The following is a 22,025-nucleotide window of genomic DNA, read 5'->3' as shown; positions in this document are numbered from 1 at the left end:
GTCAAAGTATTAACTAGCTCTTCGAAAATTAATGATTGAAACATTTACAGCTAGGACAGAGGCGATGAGAGCGATAGACGAAGCAGGCTGTGATATTCTGACGCGTCGACGCGCTCGCGATGAGAAGGAGAAACCTGGTGCTCTGTGGCACATTTACGCAGCGCGTGACGCGGACAAAATTCGAGATCTTTTGAATGCCGTTGCCTTAGAACGCGGAGCTCGTTTGGAGCCTCACCACGATCCTATACACGACCAGAGTTGTTATTTGGATGGACCATTGCGGGAACGATTGTATCGAGAATATGGTGTTGAAGGGTAAGCGTCGCTTTTTACAAGACATTCTCTCAAATAATTATCTAAAAAATTTGTTGGAAGACAGAGAACGTCGCTTGTAGTAATTTTATTAAAACACTGTTTAATACAATGTTTGCTTATCTTATCGCAGGTACGCCATCGTTCAGTGTCTAGGCGATGCAGTATTTGTGCCAGCTGGCGCGCCACATCAGGTCCGTAATCTTCAAAATTGTATAAAGGTGGCCGAGGACTTTGTGTCGCCGGAGAACGTTTCGCATTGCTTCCACCTGACCCAGGAATTCCGTGCATTGTCCGACACTCATACCAATCACGAGGACAAGCTTCAGATCAAGAACATCATTTATCATGCCGTGAAGGACTCTTTGACCGTTCTAGCTAATGTTAAGGAGGAGACTCTCGCCAAGCTCGCCAAGGCTAACAATGAGACGAAAGTGAAGGAGGAGACTTAGCCCTAGGTCCTCCCTGTGCGGTTGTAAGACCGATTGATAATTCCCTTGATTGGGTCTCGTCGTCCATGCGAGATGAACCACAGTCAGCGCTCCCGGACACAGCGAGACTGGCGTAACCGGAAGAATCTGCAGAAAACCACCCTTGCCGCAAAAAGATTGGTGGCAAAAAGAAGGTGCGAAGATTTGTTGTGATATTTGTGAAGAGTTAATGATTTTAATCGGAGGATTTGATTTGCGATATTGGCTGAGCCAATGAGAACATTAGTTGTACGTTGTTTCATTCGAATTTCCTTATATACAATTCTTTTCTGCTCTCCCGGTTTTCCCCGAGAAAAGATGCCCGCGGACATGAAGTCCGACGAGCTCTATTACGAGTGAAAAGAAAATCGTAACTCGGATCGCGCATAGGTAAAATGCCGCGTCCATTACTATTGTGATACCAGAAGGACTTTGGATCGTATACATTATTTGTAATTAATTATATCGTGCCTGTATCCAATACATACATTCATATGTACACATACACAAAACACACACACGCGTACATACACACGTACACTTGTCTATATTATATAAATGTAGATAATTGAAATATTATGTAATAATTTTTGCTAGCAACTACCAGAGATGAAGGAGAGAAAGGGGGGGGGGTTCATCTAGAAATACCTTTGTGCAATTAGGTGTGACTATAAGTTATTATAGCTGGATCAGCGATAACTGTGGATCCATTTAATCGTCTGCTCTGATGATCTGGTGCTTTTCGGTATTTCATCAAAACCCCGGCTAGAGATAGCCGATACGTATTCGCGTTCATGTCTTCTATGTTTCACGCGACAAGGGCGTAAAGAATAAAACACTGCCTAATTAATCGGTTCGACGACAATGGAAGAAACAGACCTTCTCGCATTTTTTTCCCCTTTCATTCAAGTAGACATTTCGTATTGTTCGTAGAACGACGTTCTCGTAGAGATGCTTTGTGTTTCTGTGGCGACGTATGTATCGGTTATGTGAGCGACGGGGTGCTACAAGTTTTGTATGTCACTTCGAGTGTAAGGCATCAGAAGAAAAAAAAAAGTACGAGAGAAAAACAACTTGTCCGATATTAACTTTTTCCAAGATGTAACGGCGGATGTGAAACACCATTGAATTGAACCGTTTCATTGTTGTCGTAACCCAGTGACACTACCCGGCGTGTAACGGACGGGAGATACTAATAAGATGAATATGTTATTTTTGTCAAAGCGTATACAAACCGTCTATGTCGGACGATAAAACGAAAAGACAGCGACAATGTAATTGTAAACGAGATGCTGAGACACGCTAAATGAATAAAAAATTATTTGCAGTAACATTTGAAGGAAAAAAAATGGGGAAAGACGAAAAAAAGGGACGACTTTCGAAGTGCCAATGTTGAATTACGTGGGACGTTAAGTAATATGCGCGCGTTGTATTGTATTCGTGTATGCGTAGGTAGAAAAGAGAATGAACAAAAAAAAAAGGGAACTAATTAGTCACGCAGAATTCGCAGAGATGACAGGGCCGAGTTCCTATCATTTCGTGACAGGTCGTGCGAACGAGACGAGGCTCTCCGCTATTCGCACTGTCACTGACGATTCGAAAACTGCTGTCGCTTCCGTTTTCTTTTTCCGCCTTTTCGCTGAAACTCGCTTGACGGACGTTTCACGAGCGAGTGAATATGTACATGAGAACTTTTCGATATCCGTGTTCATATTTGTAACATGCCACATTTGCAGGACGCAGCAGTTCTCGAATCGGACACAACGTCGTTAACGCGCCATTTTCGCGGCGGCCGAATCGTCAGCTAATCACGGACGAATAATCTCGACACAGATATGTAAAGAAAAAGAAAAGAAAGGAGCGAAGAGAAAAAGGAGAATAAAGAAAAAAAAAGAAGATCATTGGCATCCTGGAATCCGCAATTTCTTTGATCTCAACATTCGTCTAGCATACAACGACTTGATTAATATTTAACGAGTAAATTTTTAAACTATCTTAGTGTTGATAGGTAATGATTGTGGGAACTATATAAGCTGCAAACAAGCAAAAAGTACTAACTCCACAACGGCGGTGTTGTATAAAGTTCTAGGAAGACGTATTTCTGTGTATTATTGCTGCAAAACGAGACGCTATTGTTTGTCCTCTTGCTACGTGTATGTACATACATTTATATACATCCGTATATGTATACAGATATAAATACGAAGGCGGGGGAAGAGTGTTTAGGACTCGTAACGATAGGCAGGTAAACGCAAAACCTTTTACGAAACACGAGAAGGTACACCTTACACGCGTATAGGTAGATAGTTTATTATACCATTATTATAATTATTACATATTATCATTATTACGTTTAATTATTACGGAAAATACGATATTTAAATGTTGCTGAATATGAGAACACGACAAACGTGAACGCGCGCGAGTGTAAATGGCTAAAAAGGGAGAAAAAGAGAAGGTGGAAAAAAAATATCCGAAGAGTAACGCGTAGATAAACCGGGAAGCGAGCAAGGGAGAGAACGGTAGAAAGAATGTGCGTGGATGAAAGAGAGAGCAAAGGGTGTAACTGATCGTGTGTGCGTGTGCGTGGTGGCGATCCAGTGAAAATGCGACGGAATGAGAGAACGAGGGGCCGTGTATTGGGGGCGGAGTGGAATGGACGGTATCTAAAACAATGTACAGACCTTCGACCTCCCGCAAGATGTGTGTATATCCACCCCCCCCCCCCCAGGAGAAAGAGAGAGAGAGAGAGAGAAAAAAAAAGAGTTCCGCTCTACCCACCCCTTTCCTCCCCCTGCGTCCCCTCCTGCAACCACCGGCCGCCCCCAGTCATAGCAGTTATGAACCGCGGGCCGGCAGGTCTGAGTATAATTTTTTGTACTGTGTAAATGTAAGAACCATACGTTTGAATAAGAAAAAAAATGTTTATATTACGAAACGCCGGCGTTTGGATCATTTGCGTCTCTTACCCTCCCGAGACGGCCACGGGGGTCGTTTGCAAGAACGACTTCTCTCCATCGAGGTCATCATTTGAAATTTAAATGGCTCCGGAAATTAAAGCTCCGAGATTTCGCGTTAAGATAGAGCGTTAATGAGTCAAAGTCTACTCTGATAAAGTAAGGAGTTTGTTATCTGTTCTCAAAGTTTCCATTCGCTCATGTTTTTTTTTAAATCTGTTTGATTACGACCGCTTTCGACACGTAGGAATAATTTTGGATTTTTCCGTTCAACAAAAATGTGTATTTTTTTTACGTACTGATTGTCGACGAGCGCTTTTTTTGTTTGTTTGAGGAAATAATCGTTTTACAATTGTCAACGCGATAAGTGCGTTTGATTTCGTTGAACAGAAATGGAATTAATTTAATTTTGCATTAAATTTGCAACATAACGATACATCATTACAATCGAGTGAGAAATGGGCGTCTTGTCGGAATCTTCCTGCGGAGAGGGATTGGCGATTTATCAACAGGTAAAGACATCAAACAACTTGAAATTTATTATAATAATTTTATATTATAATTTTATCTCATATTACAGTTATTATCACTTAACGAAGAAAAAAAATGCGCATAACTAAGAAATCTTTATTTTCAAATATTTCTCTATTTTTCTTTCAAATTTCTTTACTAATCGTGATAACGCGTATCACGTGACGCTTTCGTACTTCTTCATTCTTATCTTACGAACGTCACGATCCGCTGGCGCAAAATATTCGCATATATATAAAAATTGTCACAAATTAAAAATAATCTTATCATTTAATTTACGAATCCATCGGGTTATTAATTAAAAACCACGAGCGCAACGATCGCGCTGCAATCTGCATGCGCGCGGGCGCTCGCTCGCCTCAAGATGGCGGCGCGATCGCCGAGAGGAGGACGATCGAGTCGAGCCGAGGCCCGCCGAGCGGAGAGTGTCACAATCGCGTTCGAGTGCGTGCGAGACGGTGGAACAATGGTCGCGCGCCGGGGTGATTTACCGTTTCTCGCTAGCATTCCCGTTCCCGTCGCCGCCGCCGCCGCTGCCGCTGCCGCCGAGGGTGGCCGTGCTCTGTAAGGATTCAAGATTCAAGTGCGTCGGCGGGCAAAGAGAGAGAGAAAGAGAGAGGGTTGGTCTCTCTCGGTGCGCGAAAAGCGGTTCACAAGGATGCTCGTCCCTCTCGCGGACGTACGTGCGCGGCACCGGGACTGGATGTAAAACAACGAGGGACTAGGGGAGCCTTAACGACGCGGCCCCGCGCGTTCTCCGCTTCTGTGGTACACGCCTCGTCCTCGCGGGCATGTCAGCGCGCTGAGCCCCAAAATGGCAGCCACGTTAACCGCCGAGCAGGAGCAAGTAAGTAAATCGTTTCGGAGCCTCGAGCGTTTCTCTCTCTTCCTCTCCGCAGGTAGATCGAGTACCGCGAGCGAGACCCGCGCGGTTCGACACGTCGTGGCCGCGCGCCGCCGCCGTCGCCATTATCATCCTCAACATCATCATCATTGGCATCACCATCGTGGTCGTCGTCATGCACCTCGAATCTCGAAAGAACAAGAGGAAGAGATTGGATGGATGATGATGAATTGCGAACGACCTCTCCGGCCTTCGCATCGTGCTCCAACTTGGACCACTCGGAGTCTCCAAGGTCTTCGTCGGGCGCGAAAATGAATCCCGTGTCTCCTCGCGACCGTGGAAACGCCGCGGGTTCCGTCAAGGTCGGAAATCGGATCGTCCTACCCGAGGCGGAGGCGGAATCATCGTTGGAATCCGACGACTCCGGCAGGCGCGACTCATAAACGCGAGAACATAAACATCCCATTTGCGTCCGTTCGCCCGTTCGTTATCGCTCGTCGCTTGGAACGTCAAGCGCGCGCGCGCGCACGATAGCGATCGTAAACACGCTACGGAAATCGCCGTCTCTTCCGACGTCGACGGCGCGGCGCGAGTCTACTTCCTTCCTTATTGTTTCTATAACGAGGAGAGTCGCGCGAGCGCGGCCGGAAATTCGGAACGTTTCGAACATGTTCGGGACGTTAATAATTACGTTTCCGGTCGTTTCCGGCGGGCCGGTTCCTTCGTGGGTACGCCCACGCGGCTCCTCCCGTTCGGAAATTTCGACTATTTTGAAACGCGAGCGCTCCGTCGAAACGACGCGACGCGCTCGGTCTCGCGCGCGCACGCGAGTCGATATTCCGCCGCTCCGCTTCGCGTTCCGGCTTCCGCCGCTTTAAAAGATTCACGCCGATGCACGACGCGCGATGGACCCGGCACGGCATGCGAGTCGTTTGAATTCTACGTACGGGGCGCGGTCGAAATAACGTCGAGTGACGCTAAATCACGCGGCGCAAAAACAGCTTCCTCCAGTTCCTGCTTGACGAGATGTTTATGGCTTATTAGAAACCTAATCGTTGATTCTTCTCGGAACGCGATTAGGAGCGTTTACGTCGCCGATCGCCGCAGAAGCCTTAGCTATTCATTTAACAAGATAGAACATTGCGGGAACGTTTACGTCGCCGATAAACCGGAGAAGCCTTAGCTGTTCGTTTAACAAGCTAGAAAATTGTATAACAAGATGGAAAATTGTATTCAAATTGAGAGCTACACGATATAATATTTTTTTGCCTCACGGCAAATAATTTCTTTTAACTTTCTTAATGAACGGAGACATTACTGATACAAACGCGCTAATTACGATCTTTAATGTCGTTCCTTTAAATAGCGAATTTTAATAATAGAAGCTCTATATTATTGATTTTGTAAGTATATTGAATTCTCATTGATTGTAGGGATATAAATTTAGAGGTTTCGTTACAAAAGCAAGTTTTTCAAGACTGTAGAACTGGTCGAGTGTATTTTAATGCCGGCAACGGCATAGATACGAGAATAATTTGTACGTTACGAACCTCCGATGCGAGCAAACTCGATTTGAAGCTTCGACGGAGTTTCTTCGTAACGAGATTTTCCCGCGTATCGATTTGCGGTGTTCAATTTCCGTCTGCCGCGTACATATTTTTAGCGAACCCGAGCTCTCGTCGCATGGAAACAGAGAGAAATTATAATCTCATTCGACAAAGGCAGTCACCTCCGTTCAAGGAGGTTAACCGAGCGACAGCGTCGATTAATTGATACTGATACCCTCGACCCTTTCTTCACCGTCGCAACTATATCACAGAAGAAAAGAAGTGTCAAATCAAAACTTATGTACTCAACAATTAAATATTAACGCGTTCATTGTTTCGTATGTACGCAACAATTAATAATTTTATCAGAATTTCAACTTTTCTTCTTGAACCATGTGTAAAATGACTTTATTCAAGCGAGTTTTCTTCGTTTAACGCAATATAATATTTCAAGATTTCCACGTTGAAACCAGAGATATTTTCAAATCAAGAATATTCTTTATTTCTGTGATTGCGTTAAAAAATCTCGCGTTAAACAATCGCGATTAACGTTCTCGTTTATACTTAAGTGAATCTCAACACGAGCGATTCTAAAAATGCGTTAGATTATTTATATTTTCTCTTTTTTTTATAATGACAATCTCAACCGTATAATCAACTTCGCATCGGCAACATTCGCTCCGTTTGCTTACATTTCATTCGCGTCGCGTTTTCGGGGGCACGCGTTTCAAAGCCGTTCCCCTCGCGTTCTCGCATTGTTAATTTCAGGTTCGCTCGTTCAGCTCTGCCACGCGATTAATTCTGTCGTCGTCAAGCCTCTCCTCCCCGTTTAACGCGCCGGGAAAGAAATAATGTGACGAGGTCGGCGCCGCGTTGTCCGTCTCGCGTTTACGCGCTAGCGACTCGCGTGAATTTAAAGCGCGAATTCGCGAGCCGTGGAGATGGCCCTGTCGAGGGGCCCTACGGAGGGCTCTATCCGCGGGCATTAAATTCCTCGACTCCTCTCCGGCTAATACACGCGCCCAGCTGGCGCGGCGCGGCGCGGCCCGTACCGCGGGTGCCACCGTGCCGATCCCCGCCGGCTGGCGCATAACGGAAATGACCGGTGGGGAGGTAGCCGGACACCGGAAGTCGTATCGGTAGTATACCCGGCGCGTGTACGTACGTGCACGCTCACGCGTCGCCGTCCACGGTCATTGCTCGTTTTAATAGCGTAAAAACGATATGCCGTCGTCGTCGTCGTCGTCGCGCCCGCCGTTCATACGCCGGCGTATCGGCGATCGACGTCGTCCCGTCTCGATCCCCCGTCGTCTTGTAATCTCGTGGTTTCTGTATACGAACGATGGGACGTCGATCGAGAGCTCGGCTCACGCGGGGGGGTAATAAAAGCCGCCCGTGGTTTCCGATTTGGGTCAAATGTTCTCTTCGACGAACCCGAATTATCCTCTATTCGATCGACTTTTTTTTTTCACCAGTGGTTAAGAGCGAATATTAGAACACACGCGTTTCTATTCGTAAAAGGAGGAAAGATACCTCTTTCACATGCCTACGTCGGCGAAATTCGACGTCGGTGGGATTAAATTTCGAAATTCTCAATCGAACGTCTCCCTCTCTTTCTATTTTTTCCCTTTTCTTTTCTTTCTTTTTTTTTTATTACAAGGTCATTACGTGCTGACGAACTGACAAGTCGACGAATATTCAGGATATGCACATGTTGCGTTCGCGTCGATCGGGTCGCGCTGATAAAGATTGCAATTCGCGGTTTCCTGCCCGCCGCGTCGCGAAGCGCCGGTTTTCAAGGTTGACATTGTGCAACGATGTATGCAAGATGCTGAGCGATTGCGAGCGTTCAATTCTATTGCCCAATGCACATTTCGTTATCCGGCGCTGATTTCAGCAACGCGATAACGTATTTATAGAATAATTATGTTTACTTTTCGCTCTTGTGGCGAGTGATAAGAATGAAGTAGAAAAAAATGAAAAAAAAAAGTGTTTAAATGTCAGAGTGCTAGCGTCGTTATGATATAAATAAATTGTTTTTTCTTTTTTTTACTCTATTATTAATACTTGTTTTTATCATATAAATATTTTTATTTCTATGGAAATTATTTACAGCGAGAGAAATATCAATAGCAGCATTATTGGCGACGAGAAAATTGTTAATATTGAAAGTATATACATCAATGTACGTTTAATAACGCAGGCATAAATATTGCGACTTATATTTACATAGAAACATTTATCTTTATGTATATATATAAAATTACAACTTATCTTTATATTAATTTATAAATTTTTTCTCAAAATCTCAAGAAATACATGTACGATACTTTCTTTTCCCAGGCTACGAAAGAATTTATAGAAGCTGTGAATAGATGTAGAGCCGGTAGACGTGCTGGGCCAGTGTCCTGGAGCACGGCGGTCAAGTTTTTAGCGGCACGGAAGTTTGAGGTTCAACGAGCTTTGGCTCTGTACGAGCAGCACGAAGCTACTAGGAGGAGAGAGGGATTGGCAGTCCTGCATCCTACTCAGGAACCTCTACTCAGCGAACTGTACACAGGAAAATTTACGGTCCTGGTAAGACGAGAATGCCAATTTAACGCAGATGCGTTTTGTTTTGTCGTCATTGCTTGAAGCGAATTAATGTATTAAATTATTTCAGCCATCAAGAGACGCAACAGGTGCGGCGATAGCTATTTTCACAGCGCATTTGCATCTTCCACAGAATACTACACATCAAACAACTCTGCAAGTAAGTTTTACTAAGTGCATTCTTAATGCGTCAATTAAGAAAGAATTATACTTCTTTATAATTGCAAACGTCTAGTTTTCTATCTAGAGAAAACAGGTTCTTGAAACTTATATTATTAAAGTAACCAGTTTTCTTATCTTTTTCAGGGTGTTGTATATCAATTAGATGCTGCCCTTGAAAGTGCAGAAACGCAGAAGCATGGACTAGTTTTTATTTATGACATGTCTGACAGCAAGTATCAGAATTTTGATTACGACCTGTCTCAGAAAATTCTGACACTTCTGAAGGTAAGTCGGTGAATGTATTTTAGATATTAGTAGGAAATCATTGTGGGGTAATGCATGCGTGATCTGTACGAAATAGACCGTGAAATCTGATTTAACTTCAGCATTTTCGTTAAAAATAATGAAAACTATGATTAAAATATACAAAATATACAAAAGTATGGAGAATGTATGGAGAAATCGATGAAAAATTGTTTGAGAAACTCGCGAAAAGATGGGAATAAAAAAAAGAAGAATGGACAATCAACTACGCGTGACTTACCTAAATAATCAGGAAGCGCGAAGTTCCTCTTGTTCTCACCGAGGAGATATATAATATGCGTCAAGAATTTCTCGACTTTTTATTGCAAAATTGCCGCACGGAAACGTTGTGCAAAATCTCACGTTTTCTTTTTTTTCCCCCGCTTTTATACACGACGAATCGGATTAAACGATAAAATAGCAATGTCACCGATATTTTCTCTGTACATTACGCATCGATTTGCACACCGTTTTCTCTCGAATTATGCGTAATACTTTGCGCGACATGATTAAGCCGCGTAACGACTTAACGTTCGTCCAGACGAGACGGAGCACCACTGCCGCGCGGAGTTAGAAAGCGAGAAAAGATCGTGATCGAGAGTGAGAGGAGAATGAGTCTTGCGGCGAATGTCCATTATGTATAACGATACACGGTCTCATTTCTCTACTCCCGCCGGCGTGACAGAGGTGCTCTGTCACGCATAAATGTCGGATGCATGAAAGAAAGCCATTCGTTTGGATTCTATCCCGAACAGCGACGTGTAAAGGCCGGTTGAAATAATGCCATTTTGCAAATTTCTAAATAATTGTCATTGAATTACATTCTGCATATTTCTACATGTCGTAAACCATGAATATTATAATACAAGTTTGTGTATATAATTGGTGTCTCTCGAAAATATTTTCTCACGGATGTGAAAAAGAGCGCGAGACTTAATTGCGAAGAGATACGTATTATCATATTTGTATAAATATACAAATATCGTGTTATTAAGCGTTAGAAACTTCACTTCACAGGATATCGTTTTTCTTTTCAATGTTAATTACGAATTTGCAAAGTGGCACGACGTTATACCCGCGGCCTGAATTTCTCGGAGACAGATGTCTTGTACCGGAGTGACAAATAAGAGCGGCGGACTTTTCGCGCTCCTGTGGAAGAAAAAAGAAACCATTTCTCCGAGAAGGAGCGTAATAATTATGCGAACCACATGGGTACAAAGTGCCATTTAGCGACGTCTAAGTGCGTGGCCCGATTAACATTCACGTTGCGTGCAATTTCGTCCGGCGTAGAGTGCGGCATTACAGTTATTACCGTCGCTGAAGTTAACCCAATTAGTCATCGCCGGTCGGTCGAAATAGTCTCGTGCGTTAACGCTTTGATGCGGTCAGCCCACTTACGTAAAAAAAAAAATGGTGTCATACGCGACGTAACCGATACACGTGACTCTTCCGAGTGCAAGCGTCACTTTAATGCCGTCATTATATACGAATATATATATATACACGCGTGACGTCCTTTTTCTGACTGACTTTCACGTCATCGATCGTTCCTGCATGATTTAATCGTGCCTCGTCGTTCTCAAAGGATAAAAATATTTCCAATCCTCTTAGCTCGCGTGAAGCTCCTTTGGAAAAATATTCTTTTTCCCGAAGACGTCATACCTGCTCGTTACGTTACGTCGTTAATTGATAATACGTCATAGCTTCGTTTTTTTTTTTTTTAGACTCCTTTCTCGACGAGCCGCAAATTCCGCGTTTAGCTCTCAGCACGTGGATGTGCGGCTCAAAGAGCGGCGAGACGCTTTAAGGGCGTTCACGCTTCGCGAAAGGTGGATTACGCGATTACGCGACGAGGCGCGTCGAAGTAGTGCGTAAGGGTATGACTTTCAAAGGTTTCCCCGGAGGAGACTTCCTCTCTGCTAACGACGTCATGTATCGTTCACGTAATCGTGGATAAAAAAAATATTGAATAATCCGAGGAGGCGATCGCAGACGGGGCCCACTCGTCTCTCTTTTTTTTTTTTACCCCTCTTACCACCGAGGAGGATATTATCGTCGCTCGTTATCGGGAGAGCGTGAAGGTGCGAAGGACCTTCACGCGTCACGCAACTTAATCGGATCCTAATCGCGCGGTGAACCGTACTTCCAAGGTGCCCCGGCTTGATAATGGCCTTTACAAAGGTTTCAGTGCGCGGTGACATTTGCGCCCGCGTAATTATAGTCGTAACAGTCGAATTCGATATAGGCGTTGCGCGCATCCTGCGCGCTGACGATCAAACGGACGTGTCTCTCTCTCTCCGTGGTCGCTGTTCGCAATTTTATGCTCCGCCAGATTTAATCGCATCTGTCGAGCGTTGACGAAAAAAAAAAAAGGAGACGATATCGCGCGCTACGATGGCGCGAAGCGAAGCGTCGACCGATAAGAGAGTCGGGATAAGAGGAACTGTGACGTTTCCTCATTTACGAATTGATTGATTGTATCGAGAATCGAAACGCGAACTCTCTCCTCCCGTCGGCGTGTCTTTTTCTAGCAGCAGTCGTAATTATCGATCACCGAATAATTCTACGAAACTTTAAGGACGGTATTTATAGTCCGATCTTATATATTCAAAATTGCCTTAATTGCCTCAGATGTTAATCGGTCTTAAGATTTTATCCGGCCGACGAAACGAGCATGTAACATCTTGAGATACCTGAGACGATCTTAACGCTGACTGCTGTGGTGATCAGGTGCTATGAAAATATTTTAAAACACCTGTAAAAAATAAATGTCATCTAATATAAAGTTTCGAACATAAATAGATAACAATGTAAAGTAAAAAGTGCGCTGTTTTCTCTTAATATAACATCCCTGGGGATGTAATCTTATTTAATTATATTACACAATAATTATATTGTACAATATATTTTATTATTAGATGTTTATATGTCTGTACGTAATTGAAATTTTATTGTGATGTACATAGAGTTAGACTCATACAATTCGTTGGGCGGACAATGTATTAAACGAAAGCTGAAACCAGCGAAACTCTTGCAATTAATTAGTCAACGGTTATACGCGAAAATCTCACGCGAGCTTCACCCCAGGCCGCGGATTTTCCGAGGCGTCGGGAAATTCCGGCGATCGACCGGAAGCCGCGTGGTTGAGAGACACTGGGGGGCAATACGTCACCGCGTATACACGGTTGCTGCACCTCCGCTGCCGGCGGTAACGAGAAAGAGAGAGAGAGAGAGAGAGAGAGAGAGAGGGAGGGAGGGAGAGAAAAGAAGAAATTCTCGCGTAAGGGATGTCGGTGGTGAAAAGAAGGGGTCGCGTGTGGGGTGAGAGAGCGAGCGACGGCGACGGTGCGTCGCGGCGCATGCGTTCCCGCGGCGCTGCTCCGGATAAACCGTCGCCGACGACGCCGACGTCGGTCAGTAATCGTCGTGACCCCCTTGCGACCACCACGTTCGCATTCGGACACGGTATACGGACGACCCGATTCTACTTCCCCTCCCGGCCCCGTTCGTGTTTCCCTCCCCCGTTCGTTCGATCGCGTCCTTGTTCGCGTGCGAGGCCAGCCAGCCAGCCAGCGACGTTTTTACACGGCGACGTCGCTCCGTTCATCTCGACGACGACGGCGACGGCGGCGGACGACGCTCCTCCCGCGCCGGTGTTACGCTAATCTCGCGCTATCGATTAACCCGACCGAGTGCCGGCAGTGAGGTTTCGAAACTAATACCCGGAGGCCCGGAGGATTCGGCGACGAAGGCGGGCCGGCCGATTGATATGCCCGCGACATCAGCCGCGTCGTCCGGTGGCGGCCGCTGCCTCCGTTGCTGCTCACGGTAAATTTCGACTGTCAGCCGAGGGATCGATCGACCGTTCCGTCCGACGGGAGACAGCTAATTTGTCGCGCGGCGCGACTCCTCGCGTCTCGCTCGACGATACGGAGCGCGGCCGGAATAATAAGCGCGCCGCGCGCGCGAGAGACTCCGCGGGCTAATTCGAGACGCGCGCGCGCGCGCGCGAGAGAGAGAGAGAGAGAGAGAAGCGAGCGATCCTAAAATTGTAACGCAAGCCTCGCGGAACGCCGCGCCGCGGACGCGATTTCTTCCCGGAACACGGAAGAAATCGCGCCAGTGCGCCCCGTCCTCGTTACGCGCCTCGCGCCTCGCGCCTCGATGACGTTTGTTGTATACGTAGCGACTGTTACGTGCCACTGACGACGGTAGTGGTGGTTTGGTGGTTGGTGGTGGTGGTGGTGGTGGTGGTGCTGTGGTGCTGACGTCGTTGGCGTTACGGTACTTCCGCCCTCCGGTCCGTACCCCGTGGGTTAAGTTACTCGGCTTCCTGCGTTTTGTCCGCGTTACGAAATACCTGGGGAAACGCGAAACGCGCGCGTTTGTTCGCCTCGGTATTACGTCCGACGGCACGTCCGCCGATTACACGCGAAAAGCTCGCGCGAGGAAGATGTTATATGTATATATATATGTATATCTCTCTCTCTTTTTCCTCGGGGGGACACTCTCTCCGATTCTCCGATAATCTGATTAAAGGGACGCGGTCGCGCTTTTTTCGCACGAAAATCGTTTTCCCTCCGCGTCGCGTATATACGTGATTCTATAGTTGGCGGCCGATTCGCCAATGTGCGATATATGGCCTGTTCTATTATTGCGATGTCTTTGAAAGGTCGAGCAATCGTTGCAATCGTGCTTTTAGAAATTATTCACGCGGAATCGCGGATTCGTGCGCGATACTACCTGCCAGCGTTCTCTCGTTTTCATAAAAAATTTGAAAGTTACTCCGATAAACGAAGGTTTTACATCCTAATTCATGATAGCGAATTTATAAATTAAAGTCGATCATTAAGTTAGAAATTGTTTAGTTTATGTTTAATTAATGATAATAATTTATCATATTAATGTTCCAAGATAGCTGTGTTTCAAGTCCGACAAATATGCGGCGCGTAGTCTATTAAGTTGGAATATATGTATATGTACATTATAATTCGTTACTTCTTTACTTAAGTACAGAATATATGAACAACCAACACCTTGTTACGGCTCAATGCTCCATTTTTCTTCGATTGATTTCTAATCTTGTGAGCCTTTATTATTATATGATAATAATTTATGTTTATTTAGGTTTAATTAATAATAATAATTTTAAACATTTATTAAGAGTTATAAATTAATAACTATCTCGATTGTAATAAAATATTTAATTATGAAATAAGAATGATGCCGCATTAATATGAAATTTCTTGCACGCAAAAAACATTACTGCATAAAGTAAACAAATATGTAAAATTAGTATTAATTAGATTTTTTTATTTATTAACTTTAATTTTTTAATCTGCTATGACCGGATACTAATAGAATCTTTATCGGGGTATTTTTTCTAATTTGCGTAATGAAAAATGCCGGCAAATTATTCATGTTTTGTTCGCATCAATTTTTCAGGGTGGCTATCCGGCAAAATTAAAAAAGGTTTTGATAGTGACGGCGCCGTTGTGGTTCAAGGCGCCCTTCAAGATCCTTCGATTATTCGTTCGTGAAAAGCTGAGGGACCGCGTGTTCACAGTATCCATCCCTCAGCTGACGTTGCATATCCCACGAGAATCATTACCACATCGTTTAGGCGGCACGTTGGAGGTACAGCATGAAGCATGGCTGCTACATTGTCTTAAATCCATGACGAACCGAGGCGGGGGTGAACTGTGTGAGGTAAGTGCTTGATGCAACTTTAAATTCGCCGTAAGTCATTCTTTTCGCCCTTATAACGCGCGAATGTTGAAGGGATTTAAAAAATAAAAAATTCTGAAATGTTAAAAATTCTGAAACTTTTATTTAGACATACTGACGTAGAAGTAAAATATTTTATTCGCGGATGTCACATAATTATTAGAAGGATTCTATCATTAATCGAATGTTATAAAATTCCAACAGTTCTTATCTCATGTGTATATTTATGGTATTTCAGGTCACCCCAAGAGTAGATACTCCTGTGTCGCCCACGGCGAACGATAATACGGTTCATCAAAATCCGAATGGAACTACAACGCACAGTAATTCGACTAGTCCTATAATCGATAAGAACAAACAAGTGAAAAATGGCGTGTCGAATATCGGCGACATCGAGATCACCACCGCGAATGCTGACGCTTGGATTGGAACCGACGAGGCGCCATCCCCAGTTCAGCCTCCGTCCTCAGCTAGTTCTGGTTTTAGCGACGATGACAGTCTTCACGGCGACCCTGGGCTTCAAGCCGTTACTATGGAGCAATTTATAGCGGATATGCATTCGCGAGGACGCGCTGGTCTCATAGAAGAATACGCGGAAATTAGACAGAGACCGCCGGATGGTTCATTTAATAATGCAAAGTGCGTAATAGCAATATTTTGCGTTTGCGCGATACATTGGTCTCATTCGAGTTAATTAATATGTCGTTTTGTCGGTCATTCCAGGTTAAGGTCTAATCAATCAAAGAATCGCTACACCGATGTGCTTTGTTACGACCACAGCAGAGTCTGCCTTTCACAAATAGACGGAGATCCGACGTCTGATTACATAAATGCGAATTTCGTTGACGGTTATAAGCAGAAGAACGCGTTTATCAGTACTCAGGGTCCTCTTCCGAAAACCTGCGGTGATTTCTGGAGGATGGTTTGGGAACAGCAAACGTTAGTCGTCGTCATGACTACGAGGTAAATTGTTTTACTTGTGCACTCTTAGAAAATTTGACTACATCTAGCATGACATAAAGTTTTGAACAATTTTCATATTTTGTGTTGGAAACTTTATACATAACTTCATAGTTTCACATAAATGTATTGTCCTTGTTTCAGAGTGGTGGAAAGAGGGCGTACAAAATGCGCACAGTATTGGGGTCCGGAACCAGGTGATGAAGTACAAGCGGGTGGCTTCACCGTGACCACCCTCGAAGTCGATACAAATCCAGATTACACAGTATCCATGCTTCTCCTTACAAACAATAAGGTATGTACTTTGACACATTTCTTTTTGCTTGATTATTAAATGTTATCGTTTCTTAATGTTCCATTCGTCTTATTTCAGACTGATGAGACGAGGGAGGTTTGCCATATGCGTTACACAGTGTGGCCAGATTACGGTGTTCCTCAATCGGCTAAAGCTTTACTACAGTTCTTGTCCTTAGTAAGGCAACAGCAGAGCAAATTACTCGCTAGCAGAGGAGACACATGGGCCGGACATCCTCGAGGACCACCTATAATTGTACATTGCAGCGCTGGCATCGGAAGAACAGGTAGAGAGAAGTTTCTTGCAACGAAAATTATAATTTAGTTGCTAGCGCTGTTCTTTCTCGAGACGTAAAAATTTTGAGGCATGAGATATACATTAAATTGACGGGTTTCCAGGCACATTTTGCACCTTGGACATTTGCATATCGCGACTGGAGGACACTGGAACCGTAGACATACGAGGAACTGTCGAGAAGATCCGAGCACAGAGGGCCTACAGTATTCAAATGCCAGATCAGTACGTCTTTTGCCATAGTGCTTTGGCGGAATACGCACTTTCCAAAGGGATGCTCAGTGCGCAGCATCTCTCCATGTTACCTCCACCGATCGAAGAGGATTCTGACTAAGAGAGTAACGAGTTCTATCATGTACCGGATTGATGTTCTTCCTGAGTATGCGTATATATATATACTATCCTTAAAATAGCCTATTTCTACCTTAAACGACTGAAAGTTATTTTTTGCTATCGTATCCATCGATGTAATGATTGAACTTCTCGCTATTACGTCAGTCTTAAATTATAAAATTTCCTATGAAGCCGGAAATTGGTCTTTCTTTTTCAATGTCAAGTAAGCGAACAGAGAATATTACACATTTCTGTTATTCGTGCTCTGGCAAATTTTATGTAAAGGTGCATCAAAAGGCACTGATCAAAGATAAATATTTTACTAGTATAAGAATCTGGCACAAACATTTTTATGGATCCTATTTTAACTCTCTCAAATGTAAAATTACAACTTAAATTCTTTAAGAGTTAAGTTATCACGAAATAAAATGTAATCACAAAATTAGAAATTTATACTCATCATGTAGCCTAAATATTTTAATTTATTATATCTATGATATATTATCCTATAATCGATGAATTATAATTTTTTATTTTTGTAACAATGATACGGAAATGTACGTATGAGAGATTTAAACAATTTGAGAGAGTTGAATTGTCGATCTTGCTGAAAGAGAAGGAACCGATATATATAAATATATATATAAAACTTTGAAAATATATGAAAAATATAAATGTGATTATATACATTATATAGTTCACAAATTATTACAAATGTGGTTTGACAGTTGGCCATGATATAGCCACAATTATTTAAGATTTTGAGATTTAGAAGTATTATAACATACGATAAAACGGCTTCTGCCTTACGGAAATGTAGATTATTTTAGAAAGTAATCAACATATTGAGAGATGTTTTTGGGTAACCAAAGATTATCTGCTGCACAAATTTAGAAAACCGAAATTTTTTAATGTACGTAAAATTTGGTTATATATACAATCGCGCGGGAAAAATTCCGTTTTACAGGGATTAATAATCAGGGATCATGTTGTAGATTAAATAATTTCCGACGCGACTAAAAATGACGAAGCCTAACAAGTACAAGGCTTTAAAAATTAAATTAAGCCTTTACTTTAGTCGAATAAACTTCGAGTTCATCCGATAACTATATGTATGCCTATAAATATATGTTTATAAACACACATATACATATAAGTATATGTATAGTTATACATATACATATATATACATATACGCTTCATTATGAAAATCGTAACGATTAAAAATCGTGTATACTTGCAAGCATCAAACGTTTGAAGACATTTTAAAATCTAGGTATAAAAAAAATCTTAACACACGATGACTATGTAAATTTTACCTTCAACGGATACTACAATTTAATAATAATTAAGAAAAAGACGCAATTGACGGAATACGAAGAACAGTTTAGACGCGTTATAACATTCTAGACGATACGCGATTTAAATACAAATTAATTTTGTATGTAACTATGACATAATTATTCTTCAGATATGTCTCATATTTCCAAGGTATTGCGAGATGCGTATCTTTGGTTCTGTGCGATGTTCATCCCGATAATATGATCAAGAAGCACGCAAAGAGTTTCAAATAGTGCTGCTTTCGAAATCTCTTGATTGCTTTTCGATTATGATTATTGCGAAGTTTAAGTGTGTAACGTGTAACCTTGGATATACATATGTTAAAAACGTTGTGTCCGATCTGTGTTACTCGTATCCAATAAGTACTCGAATCGTTTATCCGTTGAATGTGTGCGAGACCTCTGCAAGGAAGCTGCGACGTAAGTGACGAGTCTTCTTGCACCGGTCGCTCGATGTTTGATGAATTACGAACTTTATCGTGGGCTATTAGTATTGTAAAGCATTGTGATAGTCGGTAGAAGTCTCCGAAAATTTCGTATCTCTATTCTTCCAAGTACTGCCATTGCCAACTACGCTAATTTCTATTTCTAATCACGCTGAGCTAAATTTTTCGCGGCATAATCACGGTACGGCCAAACCGCCGTACATATATAATATCTACTAACTGATTTGTAATAATTTATTAATATTGTGTTAAGACACACGGTATATATAGTGACGTAATTGGTATCAGACCGATGAACATGTGTAGGAATCCCTTGACTGGGATTTTTCTATTTTCATGTACACAAGGTGCTCGGAAAAACGTGCTTTAACGCGTTGCAGTGAAAAAAACGTTTGCGGGAGATCAATCGCGAGCGTTTCGGTTTTCCGCGAAGTCTTCCGCTGTAACGTTTTGTAAGACGAATTTCCGAACACCCTGTACGATTCTATAGTTTTACGCAGAGCGTCGTTTAAGGTCTTATTTCGGCAGAACGGTATAACAAACGAACTGTTGAAGAACGTCTTCGACTTTTATACGAAACACGTAGGCGCTGTTGTACCGCAAGGAAGCTTAGTCACGTCTAAATAAGTTAACGATACTTCAACGTAATATTTATAAGTTCCTCCTACCCTTAGGTTACCTACAAAGGGCATATTACCGATATTGATTATCGTTTACTACGTTATTACGTTTACGTAATCTATTATTATAATCAAGCATTATCCTTTTTGTATTTATCCTAGCTATTTATTGTATCAATTGGTTTAAATCTCCATGTGATGTATATATACGCACATAATTATCATGTATTTCTCAATCTCCATTCTTAACAGTGGCATTCGTTTAGCGTTCTTTCTTTTCATCTTTTTTTGGAGGGGGGGGTCTCTTTTGTACGAAGCGCGAGAAATAGAAATCTAATTTGGTGTTCGACCGTCTCGATTAAGTGTGAATGTACAGTGCGATTTTATAGCTATTTTTGCGTGTGCCTCCCTCGCATCGTAATCTGTTGACGACGTGTCAAGCGACGAACCCGTATGCGTCAATGAAAGTCGTCAGGACGGGTACCAAAGTTTCTCGTAACGGACTCTCACGGACGGAACGATAAATTAACGCGCGGAGTAAATAAATCAAGTGTAATTGTACCGTAATATATACGCGAACGCACTCGAGTGCGTGTGTTAAGCTTTGGGACTGAGGGTAGGTAGTCTAAAGTAATCGACTCAACAGTATTATACCTCATTAAATGTTCGCGATTCTTCTCTTCTCGCTAAATCGATTTTCTTTGCCGGCGTAAGTCCGTCGGATAGTTGGGGTTTATCGTCCACCTTTCCCTCTGAATGCAAATAGATCACTTGAACGAGAATAAAGATGAGAGACTTAATCGACCGTCACGATAAAATCTAAGCGAAAGAGGTTCATTAAGAGGGGAGGATGTAAGACTATGCTAATTCTAATAATATGCAAATGTTACGCGAAGTGGACTGTAAACTCGCAAACTTTCGATATTCCGATTTTCATTCCTTCAACGCGTTTTAAGTTGCGAACTTGTACGATTGTTGCTACGTCTTGCGATTCGTTTCGGTAATTTGCACCTGTAACGTACTCGCTATTTGTAGACCTTGAGGATTCGTCACCGATATTACACGTCTTTATATCGATGAATATTGACGGAAGGGGGTTGATATAATCGACTAATTATTTAAAGCGATAGACGCCCACTTTTGTATGACAATGCGAAAAAAGCGCAAAGCGGAAAGAGCTGCAATAGACAAAGCCAATGTTTTATGTGTATATCCGGTGTATGCAATACGTGTCATAATAATTAAGATTCTCGCGAGGTGAAGAAAAAAATTGTTAAAATATTACGAAAATGGAGAAAGTAAAGCAGCGAGGGAAAGAAGAAAAAAAAGTGTATATAGAAATGATATGACTTTAAATTACTATCGCACACATGATTGTATCTAATTAATAATTATTTAATATATTGCAAATATAAATGGTACAAATTCTGGTGTTTTATTGTTACTTAGAGATCATTTCTTATTTAATAGGAACGCGCGCGCGCGCGCGCTAGGTATGTAAATGTATATACTTATTGTTCTTCGCAGATATTCGTATCATCTATATCATCCCTCTAATTATTAACAAGACCATTATTTTTTAAGAAGGTAAAACAAGTCAATTTTTTTAATCAAAAAAGAAATTTAATATAACTGTTATAACGAATATACAATGAACTTAATAAAACTTGCAATTCCAAACACGTGGCTGTGCGCACACGTGTATATGCAATTCTATTTTTAGAATCTAACTTTTAAAATCTGAGTTTCTAGTAAACTTCTAAAATCCAACTTTCTTATTAATCTAGATCAGATTACTTCTTCGGTAGTCCAACTTTCGACTTGAATATTCGACCATTGCGCTGATTGCGCGCGAGACAGAGAACGAGTGAACAATGAACATTACTGCGCAGTCGCAGTTGGGAGGAAAGAGCTACTACCATGATGTAAGAAGACAGGTGTAGCATTGGTTCACGTTCAGCAGAACAAACCGCTCAGTAGCGATCGAACGTGATTGGCTCTTACTTTTAGACCGAGCAAATCAGCGTAGCGTGTTGATAAGACGACACTCAACAGTTGTGTCTGCTGAACGCGCCCATCGTGTATAATCGCGGCCGAAGAATACGACAGCCAATCAAATTTTGGTCCGGAACATCGCGCCACATTCAAATGTAGCATTAGTCAAGGTACGTGACAAGAATGCAAACAAAATTAAAAAATTTGTAAATATAATACGAAAACTCATAAATTGATAAAAATATGTAATACATAATAAATTGACGGTAAAAGAACAATTTCTACATTGATTAATAA

The 22,025-nt window shown here is 42.5% G+C and overlaps 2 protein-coding genes across 4 annotated transcripts in view; both read left to right on the top strand.

Annotated features, from left to right (window-relative positions):
- The window catches only part of Kdm3 (Lysine demethylase 3), a 275,903-nt gene extending 272,183 nt beyond the window's left edge, over window positions 1-3,720 (top strand). For all 3 annotated transcript variants that reach the window (XM_071703885.1, XM_071703884.1, XM_071703883.1), the window contains exons 17-18: window positions 51-315; window positions 446-3,720. In XM_071703885.1, the coding sequence (XP_071559986.1) occupies window positions 51-315; window positions 446-764 (584 nt within the window). In that variant the 3' untranslated portion in view covers window positions 765-3,720. The remainder of the gene's footprint in view (window positions 1-50; window positions 316-445) is intronic.
- Window positions 3,721-4,676: 956 nt separating this feature from the next.
- On the top strand, window positions 4,677-21,161 carry Ptpmeg2 (Protein tyrosine phosphatase Meg2). Its single transcript, XM_071703886.1, has 10 exons — window positions 4,677-5,117; window positions 9,005-9,238; window positions 9,324-9,413; window positions 9,560-9,700; window positions 15,164-15,427; window positions 15,684-16,084; window positions 16,169-16,408; window positions 16,550-16,700; window positions 16,779-16,986; window positions 17,099-21,161. Exons 1-10 carry the CDS (start codon window positions 5,085-5,087, stop codon window positions 17,326-17,328), a joined length of 1,992 nt encoding a protein of 663 aa, XP_071559987.1. The 5' UTR covers window positions 4,677-5,084; the 3' UTR covers window positions 17,329-21,161.
- Window positions 21,162-22,025: the final 864 nt, after the last annotated feature.

Source organism: Temnothorax nylanderi, unplaced genomic scaffold (genome assembly GCF_030848795.1).
Source record: "Temnothorax nylanderi isolate EJ_2023f unplaced genomic scaffold, tnyl_v1.0 TNYL_tig0037_pilon, whole genome shotgun sequence".
Taxonomy (NCBI): domain Eukaryota; kingdom Metazoa; phylum Arthropoda; class Insecta; order Hymenoptera; family Formicidae; genus Temnothorax; species Temnothorax nylanderi.
Note: the sequence above shows the minus strand (reverse complement) of the source record. Positions and strands in the feature narration are given on the sequence as shown.